The sequence below is a fragment of the Anolis sagrei genome, chromosome 4 (genome assembly GCF_037176765.1).
Source record: "Anolis sagrei isolate rAnoSag1 chromosome 4, rAnoSag1.mat, whole genome shotgun sequence".
In the NCBI taxonomy this organism is placed as follows: domain Eukaryota; kingdom Metazoa; phylum Chordata; class Lepidosauria; order Squamata; family Dactyloidae; genus Anolis; species Anolis sagrei.
In genome coordinates this window covers 87,052,906-87,066,210 of record NC_090024.1, presented here as the reverse complement: position 1 = coordinate 87,066,210, position 13,305 = coordinate 87,052,906, and the positions used below count along the sequence as shown (strand labels likewise).

Below are 13,305 nucleotides of genomic sequence, written 5' to 3'. Positions count from 1 at the left end.
ATGATGTGGCCAAAGTACTTCACCTTTGTCTCTAGTATCCTTCCCTCCACTCATACTGTTGGGTAAAAAGGTAAGGTAAAGGTTTTCCCCTGACATTAAGTCCAGTAGTGTCCGACTTCGTTCTGTCTTATGTTTGTGTGACGTTTTGTCTCATGTTTGTTATAATAGGCTGTATTTTTTATTTAATTTTAATTGTTATAATTTATGTTGTTGAAATGTTGGGTTATAATTATTATATATATTATATATATTATTATATATATTATATATTATATAAATGTTGGGTTATAATTATTAAGTTATAATTTGTGTTGTTCAAATGTTGGGTTGTTCAAATTTTGTTAGTATGGATGTATTGTTGTTGTATTTGGGCATTGAATGTTTGCCTTTTATGTTTGGAATCTGCCCTGAGTCCCTTCAGGGAGACAGAGTGGAATATAAATAAAGTTTTATTATTATCATAATATTATTATTCTATTGGTGCTCATCTCCATTTCTAAGCTGAAGAGCCAGCGTTGTCCATAGACACCTCCAAGGTCATGTGGCCAGCATGACTGCATGGAGCGCCGTTACTGTTGGGTATGAAGAGCCAATTTCAGTCCCATTTGTTCCTTCTGAACTAAAAAAAATACAATGTCATCACTCTGTGTCACAGTGATGAACCTTTCAAAGTAGATAATATACCTCTTCTATCAAGCATGCCTCGGATACAAACCTCTGGACTTGAGACCCTCCCCCTCTCCCAAGTGGCGATGGAGGAGTGGCATTTTGCACATGCTCATTGCTTTTGCTCTTTCACACTCGAGAAGGCGAACCCTGGGATCAAGGGCTGGCCAAAGAAAACATAGCCCCAAGTGAGCCTCACTGCTTCCTCCCCCCACCCCACAATTTCTTTTTTTTTTAACTTCCTATGCTTATATGTGTGATAGAATGGTTTAGGATTGAACTAGAACTCTGGAGGTGAGGGTTTGAATCCCTGCTTGACCATGGATACCAACTGAGTGATTCAGGCATTGTGAGGGCCTCATCACACTTTAAATGCTATGACTGCCTCTTGCAGAATTCTGGGGTTTGTAGTTTAGGGAGGGGCCTTTAAACGGCCTTGGCCCTCCCTAAACTACAAACCCCAGAATTCTGCAGGAGGCAGTCACAGCATTTAAAGTGGATTAAAGTGGATAAATGCTCAGATGCGTTGAGGCCCTCAAAGTCAGTCACCCAGTATGTTTCCATGGTCAAGTAGGGATTCGAACCTTAGCCTCCAGAGGCCTAGTTCAAACCATTATGTCTCACACACACAAGAGTCGGAGAAAACTCTGTGATGGGTTCACCATAGGGCCCTCATCTGTAGGAAATGACACCAAGGCACACAGCAACACTACAACTCAAACCCGAAAGAGAGAGGTGGCAACTACACTGCTATATAATCCCAATGATCCAAGCAGATTTTTTTCATGACAGGAGCAAGCAAGTCACTTCTGGTGTGAGACAACTGGCCATCTGGAAGGATGCCCCCCAAGCCCCCCCCCCCCAGCTATGTATTTTCATTCACTGGACCAAATTTGGCACAAGTATCCAATATGCCCAAATTTGAATACTGCTGGGGTTTGTGGTGGGGGGACTGATTTTGTCATTTGGGAGTTGTAATTGCTGGGATTTATGGTTCACCTACAATGAAAGAGCATTCTGAACTCCACCAGCGATGGAATTGAATCAAATTTGGCACACAGAACTCACATTACCAACAGAAAATACTGTAAGGGTTTGATGGGCATGGACCTTGAGTTTTGGAGTTGTAGTTCACCTGCATCCAGAGTGCACTGTGGACTCAATGTTAGATCTGGACTAAACCTGGCACAAATACTCAATATGCCCAAATGTGAACACTGATGGAGTTTGGGGAATATAGACCTTGACATTTGGGAGTTGTACTTGCTGGGATTTATAGTTCACCTACAATCAAAAAGCATTCTGAACTCTACCAATGATGGAATTGAACCAATCTTGACACACTAAACTCCCCTGACCAACAGAAAATACTGGAAGGGTTTGGTGGGCATTGACCTTGAGTTTTGGAGTTGCAGTTCACCTACGTCCAGAGAGCACTATGGGCTCAAACAATGATGGAACTGGAGCAAACTTGGCATGAATACTCAATATGCAGAAATGTGAACACTGGCGGAGTTTGGGGAAAATAGACCTTGACATTTGGGAGTTGTAGTTACTGGGATTTATAGTTCACCTACAATCAGAGTATTCTGAACCCCACCAATGAGAGAATTGAGCAACAGAAAATATTGTGTTTTCTGAAGGTCTTTGGAGACACCCCCTGGCGACCCCCCCCCCCCCAGGGCTCTGCACCCCCAGGTTGAGAAACACTTATTTAACCCATTGCGCCACCCGAGGCTCCTTATCCAAGCAGATAATCCACATGGTCTGCTTTGAAGGGGATTATGTATATCTGTATATATTTCAGATTTCAATATTAATGTCAAAATATGTAGTATGATTTTACATAGGATTTGTGCTACAGTCAAGACAAATATCACTTAAGTAAAATAAACATTAAATATTAAATAACTGGAAAAATAAAATAAGGTGTAAACAACACTAATCTGGGAATCTGCTATTGCAACACATCCAATGAAGTGGTTTAAAACCAGTATAAAAAAAGATTAGGACTAAGTACATTCCAGTCTACTTGGAACCCATATAATCCAATTCAAAACAGATACATTGGATTTTGTGTGGCAGTGCAGAAAGGGCCTGGGTCAGGATGGATGCCGTTTGGGACTGCTTCAGCTGGTAGGACTCAAAGATATGAGATTGTGGAAGTTATAGCTTGACTAAGGTCTTTAGTGTTCCCTGCTAAATGGAAACTTCTATAGTTCCACATGATGGAGCCATGGGCACTTAAACTACATTCAAGAGAGATATTGACAAGCTGGAATGTGTCCAGAGGAGGGAGACTAAAATGAGCAAGGGTCTGGAGAACGAGCCCTATGAGGAGTGGCTTAAAGAGTTGGGCATGTTTAGCCTGAAGATGAGAAGGCTGAGAGGAGACATTATAAGTAAAGGTAAAGGTTTCCCCTGATGTTAAGTCTAGTCGCATCCGACTCTGGGATGTGGTGCTCATCTCCATTTCTAAGCCAAAGAGCCGGCGTTGTCTGTAGACACCTCCAAGGTAATGTGGCTGGCAAGACTGCATGCACCTCTACCTTCCCGCCGGAGTGGTACCTATTGATCTACTCACATTTACTTTTTGAACTGCTAGGTTGGCAGAAGCTGGGGTTGACAGTGGAAGCTCACGCCGCTCCCCGGATTCGAACCTGCGACCTTTCTGTCAACAAGCTCAGCAGCTCAGTGCTTTAACCCACTGAGAGGAAGTCATAGGGAAGAGGGAGCAAGCTTGTTTTCTGCTGCAATGGAGACTAGGACGTGGAGCAATGGCTTCAAACTACAAGAAAGGAGATTCCATCTGAACATTAAGAAAGAACTTCCTGACTGTGAGAGCCGTTCAGCAATGGAACTCTCTGCTCTGGGATGTGGTGCCGGCTCCTTCTTTGGAGGCTGAGAGGAGACATGATAGCCATGTATAAATGTGTGAGAGTAAGCCATAGGGAGGGGGGAGCAAGCTTGTTTTCTGCTTCCCTGGAGACTAGGATGTGGAGCAATGGCTTCAAACTACAAGAGAGGAGATTCCATCTGAACATTAAGAAAGAACTTCCTGACAGTGAGTGCCGTTCAGCAGTGGAACGCTCTGCTCTGGAGTGTGGTGGCGGCTCCTTCTTTGGGGGCTTTTAAATAGAGGCTGGATGGCCATCTGTCGGGGGTGATTAGAATGCCATCTAATGGCAGGGGGTTGGACTGGATGGCCCATGAGATCTCTTATGATTCTAGATCTACAGTGTGGACGCCCCCAAAGGGAGAAGGAAGGAAGGGAAGGGGAAGGGGGAGAGGGGAGGGAAAGGGCAGGCGTGGGTCCCGACCGAGGCCAACCTTGGAGCAGCGGGGACTGGGAGAGCTGGCTCCGATCCTCCGGGAAGGAGTCGAGGAGGCGCTTGAAGAGGCGGCCCAGGTCGGCGTAGCTGCGGTGCAAGTAGAGGACGTTGCGATCCGACCACTCGGTGCGGATCTCGAAGAACTGCTCCTCGTCGCCCCGCCGGTTGACGATCAGGCGCCGGATGCCGTTCACCCAGCAGTCCCGCACGAACATGTTCACCAGCGAAGTGCCTTCAAACACGGCCGAGGCCATCCCGCCCGGCCCAGGCGGAGGGCGCGCATACCACGTCGCCGCCCCGGGGAAAAGCAAAGAGGAAGGAAGCAAGGGAAGGAGGGAGGGAGGAAGAGGGGGGGGGTTCCCTCTCCGTCCGCTTGCCTATCCGTCGAGGGGCGCGCCCAGGGAGGCCGCTTGGAAAGGAGGGACGGAGGGAGGGAGAGAGGTCTGTCTCCTCCTCCTCCTCCTGTTCTTCTTCCTCCTCCTCTTCCTCCTCCTCCTCCTCTTCTTTTTCTGCTTCTTCCTCCTCCTCCTCTTCTTCCTCCTCCTCTTCCTCCTCCTCCTCTTCTTCTTCTGCTTCTTCTTCCTCCTCCTCCTCCTCCTCCACTGACAGTTGCGTCTCTTCTGGAGCCGTCGAGCCACTGACTGGCTGGGTGGGCCTCTCTCCCCAGACATACACTCCCCATACACCAGGCATGAGCAAACTTCGGCCCTCCAGTTGTTTTGGACTTCAACTCCCACCATTCCTAACAACCGATAGGTAAAGGTTTTTCCCCGTGATATTAAGCCCAGTCGCGTCCGACTCTGGGGGTTGGTGCTCATCTCCATTTCCAAGCCGAAGAGTTGTCCCTAGACACCTCCAAGGTCATGTGGACGGCATGACTGCGTGGACAGTCTGTATGCGAATGTGAAGTGTGTATATGTGGAGAGTGTATACTGAGAGAGTGTCTATGGAAAAAGTGTTTGTGGGCTTACTTACTTACTTACTTAGGCGATCCCTCGTTGGACGAGTAGGATAGTCTTCCAGGATCAGTATTCTTGTGAGTCTGTAGGTGGCTGTGGAGCCCTATTCTTGATCTTCTCCCGCAGTGAGGGCATTGGTTTCCAAGAGGAAGGCTGTCTCCGTCGGGGTTTCTCTTAGCACTTTTCTCTCTTTCACCCTCCATTCGTGCCTCTTCAAAATCTACAGCACTGCTGGTCACAGCTGACCTCCAGCTGGAGCAGTCAAGAGCCAGAGCTTCCCAGTTCTCAGTGTCTATGCCAGAGATTTAAGGTTGGCTTTGAGCCCATCTCACATTCCATTTTCTGTTCTTGAGTTCGGAGTAGAGCAACTGCTTTGGGAGATAGTCGGGCATCCAGACAACGTGGCCGGTCCAGCAGAGTTGATGGCAGAGGACCATCACTTCAATACTGGTGGTCTTTGCTTCTTCTAGCACGCTGACATTTGTCTACTTGTCTTCCCAAGAGATTTGCAGGATTTTCCAGAGGCAGCGCTGATGGAATCGTTCCAGGAGTTGCATGTGACATCTGTAGACAGTCCACGTTTCGCAGGCTTATAGCATGGTTGGGAGGACAATAGCTTTATAGTCTAGCATCTTGGTATCCCTACGGATGTCCCGGTCCTCAAACACTCCCTGCTTCATTTGGAAAAATGCTGCACTCGCAGAGCTCAGGCGGTGTTGTAATTCGGTGTCGATGTTGACTTTGGTGGAGAGGTGGCTGCCAAGGTAGCGGAAATGATCAACATTTTCTAATATTACACCATTAAGCTGTATCTCTGGCATTGGGGAGGGGATGGCTGGTGACTGCTGAAACAGCACTTTGGTTTTCTCGATGTTCAATGACAGGCCGAGCTTCTCGTATCCTTCTGCGAAGGTGTTTAGAGTGGCTTGTAGATCTTCTTCTGAATGTGCACAGACGACATTGTCATCAGCAAATCGGAGTTCTATAACAGATGTTAGAACACGCAAGCCCCCTCACCACGACAAGGTGACAGTCCATTGATGGGGTGTTTGTGGGCAGTCTGTGTAGGAAGAATGTGTCCTGTGGCAAGAGTGGCGTGTGGAGAGTGTATATGTCCAATGTGTATGCAGAAAATGTGATGTGAAGAATGTGTCCTTCAAGTGTGTATGGGGAGAATGATCTGTGGAGAGAGTGTGTATATGGAGAGACTATATCTGGATGAAGAGGGTATATATGGCAAATGTGTTTGTGAAAAGTCTATGTGGACAAATGTGTGTATGCAGAAAGCGTGGTATATGGAGTGAGTGTATGTGAAGTGTGGATCTGGAAAGAGTGCTTATGCACTTTTACCTTTCCACAGAAGTGGTACCTATTGATCTATTCACATGTGCATGAGTGTGAACTGCTAGGTTGGCAGAAGCTGGGGCTAACAGTGGGAGCTCACTCTGCTCCTTGGATTCGAACTTGTAACCTTTCAGTCAGCAAGTTCAGCAGCTCAGGGCTTTAGCCCACTGTGCCACCAGGGGCCCCAGTAGGGTGATCTGTGGAGAGAGTGTGTATATGGAGAGACTATATGTGGATGAAGAGTGTATATATATGGCAAATGTGTATGTGAAAAGTCTATGTGGACAAGTGTGTGTATGCAGAAAGCTGGGTATATGGAGTGAGTGTATGTGAAGTGTGGATCTGGAAAGAGTGCTTATGTGCCTTTATCTTTCTGCAGAAGCAGTACCTATTGATCTATTCACATGTGCATGTTTTTGAACTGCTAGGTTGGCAGAAGCTGGGGCTAACAGTGGGAGCTCACTCCGCTCCCCGGATTCGAACCTGCGACCTTTCAGTCAGCAAGTTCAGCAGCTCAGTGCTTCAACCCAAAGTTCAGGGGCTAACAGCGGGAGCTCACTCTGCTCCTCGGATTCGAACCTGGAACCTTTCAGTCAGCAAGTTCGACAGCTCAGTGCTTTAACCCACCGGATCACCATTGTGGGAGTTGAAATCTAAAACACCTGGAGGGCTGAAGTTTGCCCATGCCTGCCATACACATTCTTCACACACATACACACACTTTTCACTCACTCACATCAACACACTCCTTATACATTACTCCTTCCACAGACACACTCTCCATAGACAGACACATGCTCTTCACAAACACTATCTCCAGATCCACATTTCACATACACTCACTCCATATTACTCACTCTCTGCATACACACTTCACATACACACACTTGTCCACATAGACTTTTCACATACACATTCGCCATATATACACTCTTCATCCATGCATAGTCACATACACCACTCACCACATACACACTTCACATACACACTTCATATAGACTGTCCTCATATGCATTTTCCATACATACACCATATATACACTTCACATATGCATTCTTCACTTATATATTCTTCACATTACACTTTCTTCATAAACAATGTACATTTACATTCTCTATATACACATATGCATACTCTCCCTCTATATAAACACTTAACAAACACACTCTTCACATACCAACTTTCTACATACATTCGCCACATCACACTTCACTTTACATACACATTCTTCATCTATATACACTCATACAATCATACTCTCTTCACATACACACTATATTCACCACACTCTCCACAGGTCACACTCTACATACACACTTCACATACACATTCGTCACATGCAGAACTGTCCACATACACATTGTCCACATAAACATTTCCCATATACACTCTCCATATGCACACAAACACTTTCTCCGCATGTACACATGTATGCACCACCGCTCAAAGCTCAAGGCCGAAGGAGTTGGATAACATGTGTCTGATTTGTGACAACCCTTCCTGGGGTGCCTTTACATTGCAGAATGAATGCAGTATGACACCAGATGAACTCCCAAGGCTCAATGCTATGGAATCCTGAGAGTTGTAGCTCAGCAATGTCTTCAGCTTTATCTGCCAAAGGGTACCGGTGCCTCACCAAACTACAACTCCCAGGATTCCATAGCTTTCAGCCATGGAAGTTCGAATGGTGTCAAACTGCATGAACTGTACAATGTAGATGCATTCCAACTGGGCAACTCTGGCTTGGCTCCTTGACGTTTGAATTCTCCCCTCTTTCCACACATTCTCTCAAAGCTCAAGGCCAAAGTAGTTGAGAAACTCGTGACCCATTTCTGATGACCCTCCTTTTTTGTTTTTGTTTTGTTTTTGTCTTTTTTGGAGTGACCTTTGCAATCCGTCTCGCCTTCACATAACCAACACTTTGCTTTGGGGGGCTGGGATGTCTGAATGGGATGCGTGGAAGAAAAATGAGGTCCTCCTTCTGCCTTTGAGAAGTGGCCTGGACTGATATTAGAGAGTGCCAGATTCTTTTTTAAAAAAGTAGCAATGAGCTAATAGCAGTATGTAACAACATGTAAAACATTTTCTGTTCTTGATTTGAAAGTGTTATTTCCTGTTTGATCGTGCAGTTCTTACTTTGAAAGTTGCTGTTCTACTCCAGAAACTTAGTTTATCTGGTGGCCACAAACTATGTTGATTTGGTTGAGACTCTACGAGATATTCATTGCAAAACTATAGCAAAATGTGCTGCAGGATGTCCCACAAAAACAAAGTTATTTCAGTTTAATAAACTTTCCCCATGTTTTTATGACAGAACCAATTAGGAATGTATAACCCAGGAACAAAAGATTGTGTTACATACTGTAGACAGTGAAAATGAAGAGAGATTATTGGTCAGATCCAAGAGATGGGGAAGAGCACTGCACCTACTTGCTGCTTTCCTCTCCTTCCCCCCCCCCCCCCCCCCCTCTGATCCTGCACTAAGCCTCAAGCCGCCCCCGGAGGAAATACAAGCCGCTTTTTCCGGAGGAAAGTCCACTCATTGCCTCCCCAGTCTGGGTTTGTGTCCCAGATCTAGATGACAAAGCCTTTCCCTTTCTCTGCCAGAGAGTGCTGCTGGGGCCTCACCAAGCTACAACTCCTAGAATTCTATAGCACTGAGCCATGGCAGTTAAAGTGGTGTCCAGTGGCATTCATTCTATAGTGTAAATGCACCTAAAGAAGCAAAGTTTGGCACAGTCCTCGTCCCGAATGAGGAAGGCGCATTGAAAGACAGACAGAGTGTCTCAATTCCCCTTCCTTTTTGCCTTCTCAGCCCCTTCAGCTGGAAGGGGAGGGACAGCTCTGCAAAAGGACCAACCGGATCTGGGCTTACAAAGCAGAAAAATGGGAGAATTTATAACATTTCCTTGCAAATCCTCCTAGGAGATTGTTTCGAAACCGTAGCCATAAAAATAAAGATCTCTGCCACCACTAGGATCTGTACTCTCAGGACTGCCCTGATTTGGCAGGGACAGACTATATAATCCTCTGTTGTCCCACATTTTCAGAATGGCCCAGTTTCCGCCCTCTCAATTCCCCCCTTTATCCTGGAGTGAATGTTCAAAATACTCAAGTTAAAACTAAAGGAAAAGCAAGGGTGGAGTTCTCAGCAATGAGAGAAGATAATCTGAGAGCCCTTCCACACAGCCATATAACCCAGAAGATCAAGGCAGAAAATCACACAATATCTGCTTTGAACTGAAATATCTGAGTCCACATTGTCATATATTCTAGTTCAAAGCGGAAAATGTGGGATTTTATTCAGCTGTGTGAAAGGGACTTGAGTTATCCCTGATCTGCTTGTTCAAGTGGTATGAGAAGAGAGACAGGTGGATTTGAAGTTTTGGGCCTCCAGGTGTTTTGGACTTCAACTTCCAGAAATCCCAGCCAGTTTACTGTGGGAGCCGAAGTCCAAAACACCTGGTGGTCCAAAGGTTGGGAGAGAAATGAATATATTATAGAATATATTATAAAGCTCACTGTGATGATCCACCATGGTCTTGAATTGAATGGTTGGAAGATACACGGGGCCATTCCACACAGCCATATAACCCAGAATGTCTGATGTCCTTGGGGAGAGAGTTCCAGAGTCGGGGGGCTACCACAGAGAAGGCCCTGTCCCTTGTCCCCACCAAATGCGCTTGCGACGCAGGTGGGATTGTGAGCAGGGCCTCTGAGTGTGGACTCAAATAACCCAGTTCAAAGCAGATATAGTGGGATTTTCGGCCTTGATGTCCTGAGATATAGGGCTGTGTGGAAGGGTCCTAGGTTATCTGAGTCCACAGTGCCATATAACTGAGTTCAGTGTGGATTTTATACAGCTGTGTGTAATGGGCCACAAACTCATGGTGTTTGTGCAGCTTCCATTCTTTTCATATTGCAATACCAGTGACAGAAATGCCATCTGGGTTTTTCTCTTCAGACCCAAAATATCTTAGGTAGACAAAGTAATAAGTCCTTTGCTTCGGAACAATCTTTGATATTGTGGCCTAAGGGTGCAGCTGAACTGCAGAATTGATGCAGTTTAATATCATTGTAACAGCCATGCTCCTTGCTATGGAATCATGGGAGTTGTAGCTTTGCAAAGCCTACAACCTTCTCTGCCAAGTAATGCTGGTGCCTCACTTAACTACAGCCCCCCCCCCCCCCGGTGGTGCAATGGGTTAAACCCTTGTGCCGGCAGGACTGAAGACCAACAGGTCAGAGATTTGAATCCAAGGAGAGCATGGATGAGCTCCCTCTGTCTGCTCCAGCTCCTCATGCGGGGACATGAGAGAAGCCTCCCACAAGGATGGTAAAACATCAAAACATCTGGGCATCCCCTGGGCAAAGGCCTTGCTGACGGCCAATTCTCTCACACCAGAAGCGACTTACAGTTTCTCAAGTCGCTCCTGACACACACAAACCCAACTACAGCTCCTATGATTCTTTATCATTGAGCCATGATAGTTGGGTATGAAGAGAGTCATACCACATTAATTCTACTCTGTAGATGGATGCAAAAGCTACTTCCTCAGGTACATTATGTCACCAACTTTCTTGTCCAAGATGCTCTACAATGCCTTTGCATATTGATGTTCCAGATCAACAGGGCTATGCCTTTGAATTCTAACCTGATGATTAATCAAGGAAGTGTGGTTTTCCCAACCCCTGCCTAAGGCAAAGGGGACTGGTGTGGACTGGTGGAACTGCATCATTAGACACGGCTGTCTGTTCTGCATGTTTTTGCCCAGTCCATGTGCACATAGTTTTCTACAGAAGTAAAGAAGAGGTTGTTTGTGTTGTGGAATAACTTGTGTGGGAGGCAATGGCTGCGAAAAGAGTCACCCTCTCAAGGGAAAGCTGGGTGGTGGATGAGCGAATGATGAACTCAGGCCTTCCCTCACACTCTCTCAATCTTGAAGGAAGGCGAAGCCAAACCCTTTTCTGCACAATTTCTGCCAAGAGAGGCTCCTTGATAACTTTGCTTTAGGGTTGCCATAAATGAGAAATGATTGTAAGGAAAAGCAAGAACAATTTAGAATTCTCTGCCAGAGAACTCCAATGACTCCTCAAAGTATGGATCCTGGTATTTCAAACAATGTTGCTATGACAGTTAAAGGGGAAATCACAGTGCTGTGACTATATGGTGTGAAAAGGCCTTTAAGTATAGCTTATAACAGTGCAATATTTGAACACTTTCGCCTAGTGAAAGTTCCATCTTATATGGACTTTCTTGTATCGGTGCAAGGATTCTATAAGATGTGCCAGAGTCTAGCCATATAGTAGAAAAACATCTAGAGACTTAGGCCCCTTCCACATCTATATACATTGAAATGTAATGTTCATTTGTGGTATTAATATAACTCAAAAACTATATGACTAATTGACACCAAATTTACACACAATACACCTATCAGGCCAATGAGTGACCATCACACATAAAACACTGAAAAACAGCAGAGGAGACTTAAAAAGCCAAAAAATGAAAAATGCATTATAACACATGCGCAAAAACACACATATATACTCAAGCACACATATATACACTTATACACACACACACACACATATACACACACAACACATATACACAGGCTGGCCACAGCAACACGTGGCAGGGAACTTCTAGAGTGGGATTAACATAACTCAAAAAACCACTGGACGAACTGACACCAAATTTGGACACAATATACCTATCAGGCCAATGAGTGACCTTCACTCATAAAAACACTAAAAAACATAACAGAAGGGACATAAAAAGCCAAAAAAAACCCCAAAAATGCATTACAATGCATGCAGAAAACCATATATATAAACAAAAACACATATATACACATATACACAAATATTTATACACACACAAAACACATATACACAGACTGGGCCCAGCAACACATGGCAGGGGACAGCTAGTAGCTCAATAAAATCCCACATTTTCTGCTTTGAACTGTAACATATGGTAGTGTGGACTCAGATAATCCAGTTCAAAGAAGATATTGTGGGATTTTCTGCTTCGATATTCTGAGTTATAGGGCTATGTGGAAGGGCCCCTAGACAGAAAGCAAAACAAAAAGGAAGTACTTGATCTACTAGAAGTTACTGTGGTAACTCAAAGGGGACATAGTCCTTAAAGCAGTGGTTCCCAACCTTTTTTGACCAGAGGATCACTTTGATCAGAGACCACTCTCCAACATTAGTACAGAAAGGGTTACAAATTAGTTTTTGGTCAACTTTACACTCGGTTTGGTTATTTGGGGTGCTGATTCAGAAAATTACATTGGTTAAACCGCATCAGCTCTAGTTTCTGATACAGAACATATGCCATCCAGTAGTCGCAATCTGCTCACCCACAGAAAACCATATTTAGTAATTTATAGCTGATGTAGTTCTAATCCCAGCACATCTAAGGCTTGATCAGGAGAGTTAATGGCAAGTAATAGACAATTGCACCCTTTTTATTCTAAGTCATCCATAATATGGTACATCTCCCATATCCACATGTGATACATTTCAAGACATCTTGTGGATAGGGTTGTTGTAGGTTTTTTGGGCTACATTCTCTCCTGATGTTTCTCCTGCATCTATGGCAGGCATCCTCAGAGGTTGTGAGGATGCATGCCACAGAGGCAGGCAAAATGTCAGGAGAGAATGCTTCTAGAACATAGCTGTATAGCCCGAAAAACCTACAATAACCCAGTGATTCCAGCCATGGAAGCCTTCGACAGACCTCACAACCCCTGATGATGCCTGCCATAGATGCAGGCAAAATGTCAGGAGAGAATGCTTCTAGAACATGGCCATACAGCCCGAAAAATCTACAACAACCCAGTCATTCCAGCCATGGAAGCCTTCGACAGACCTTACAATCACTGATGATGCCTGCCATAGATGCAGGCAAAACGTCAGGACAGAATGCTTCTAGAACATGACCATATAGCCTAAAAAATCTACAACAACCCAGTGATTCCAGCCATGGAAGC

At 45.1% G+C, this 13,305-nt stretch overlaps 1 protein-coding gene across 1 annotated transcript in view; it reads right to left on the bottom strand.

The window, feature by feature from the left end:
* PXDC1 (PX domain containing 1) overlaps positions 1 to 4,484 on the bottom strand; it is a 50,730-nt gene extending 46,246 nt beyond the window's left edge. Inside the window, exon 1 of the mRNA XM_060774756.2 lies at positions 3,997 to 4,484. Within this exon, the coding sequence (XP_060630739.1) occupies positions 3,997 to 4,252 (256 nt within the window). The 5' untranslated portion in view covers positions 4,253 to 4,484. The remainder of the gene's footprint in view (positions 1 to 3,996) is intronic.
* Positions 4,485 to 13,305: the final 8,821 nt, after the last annotated feature.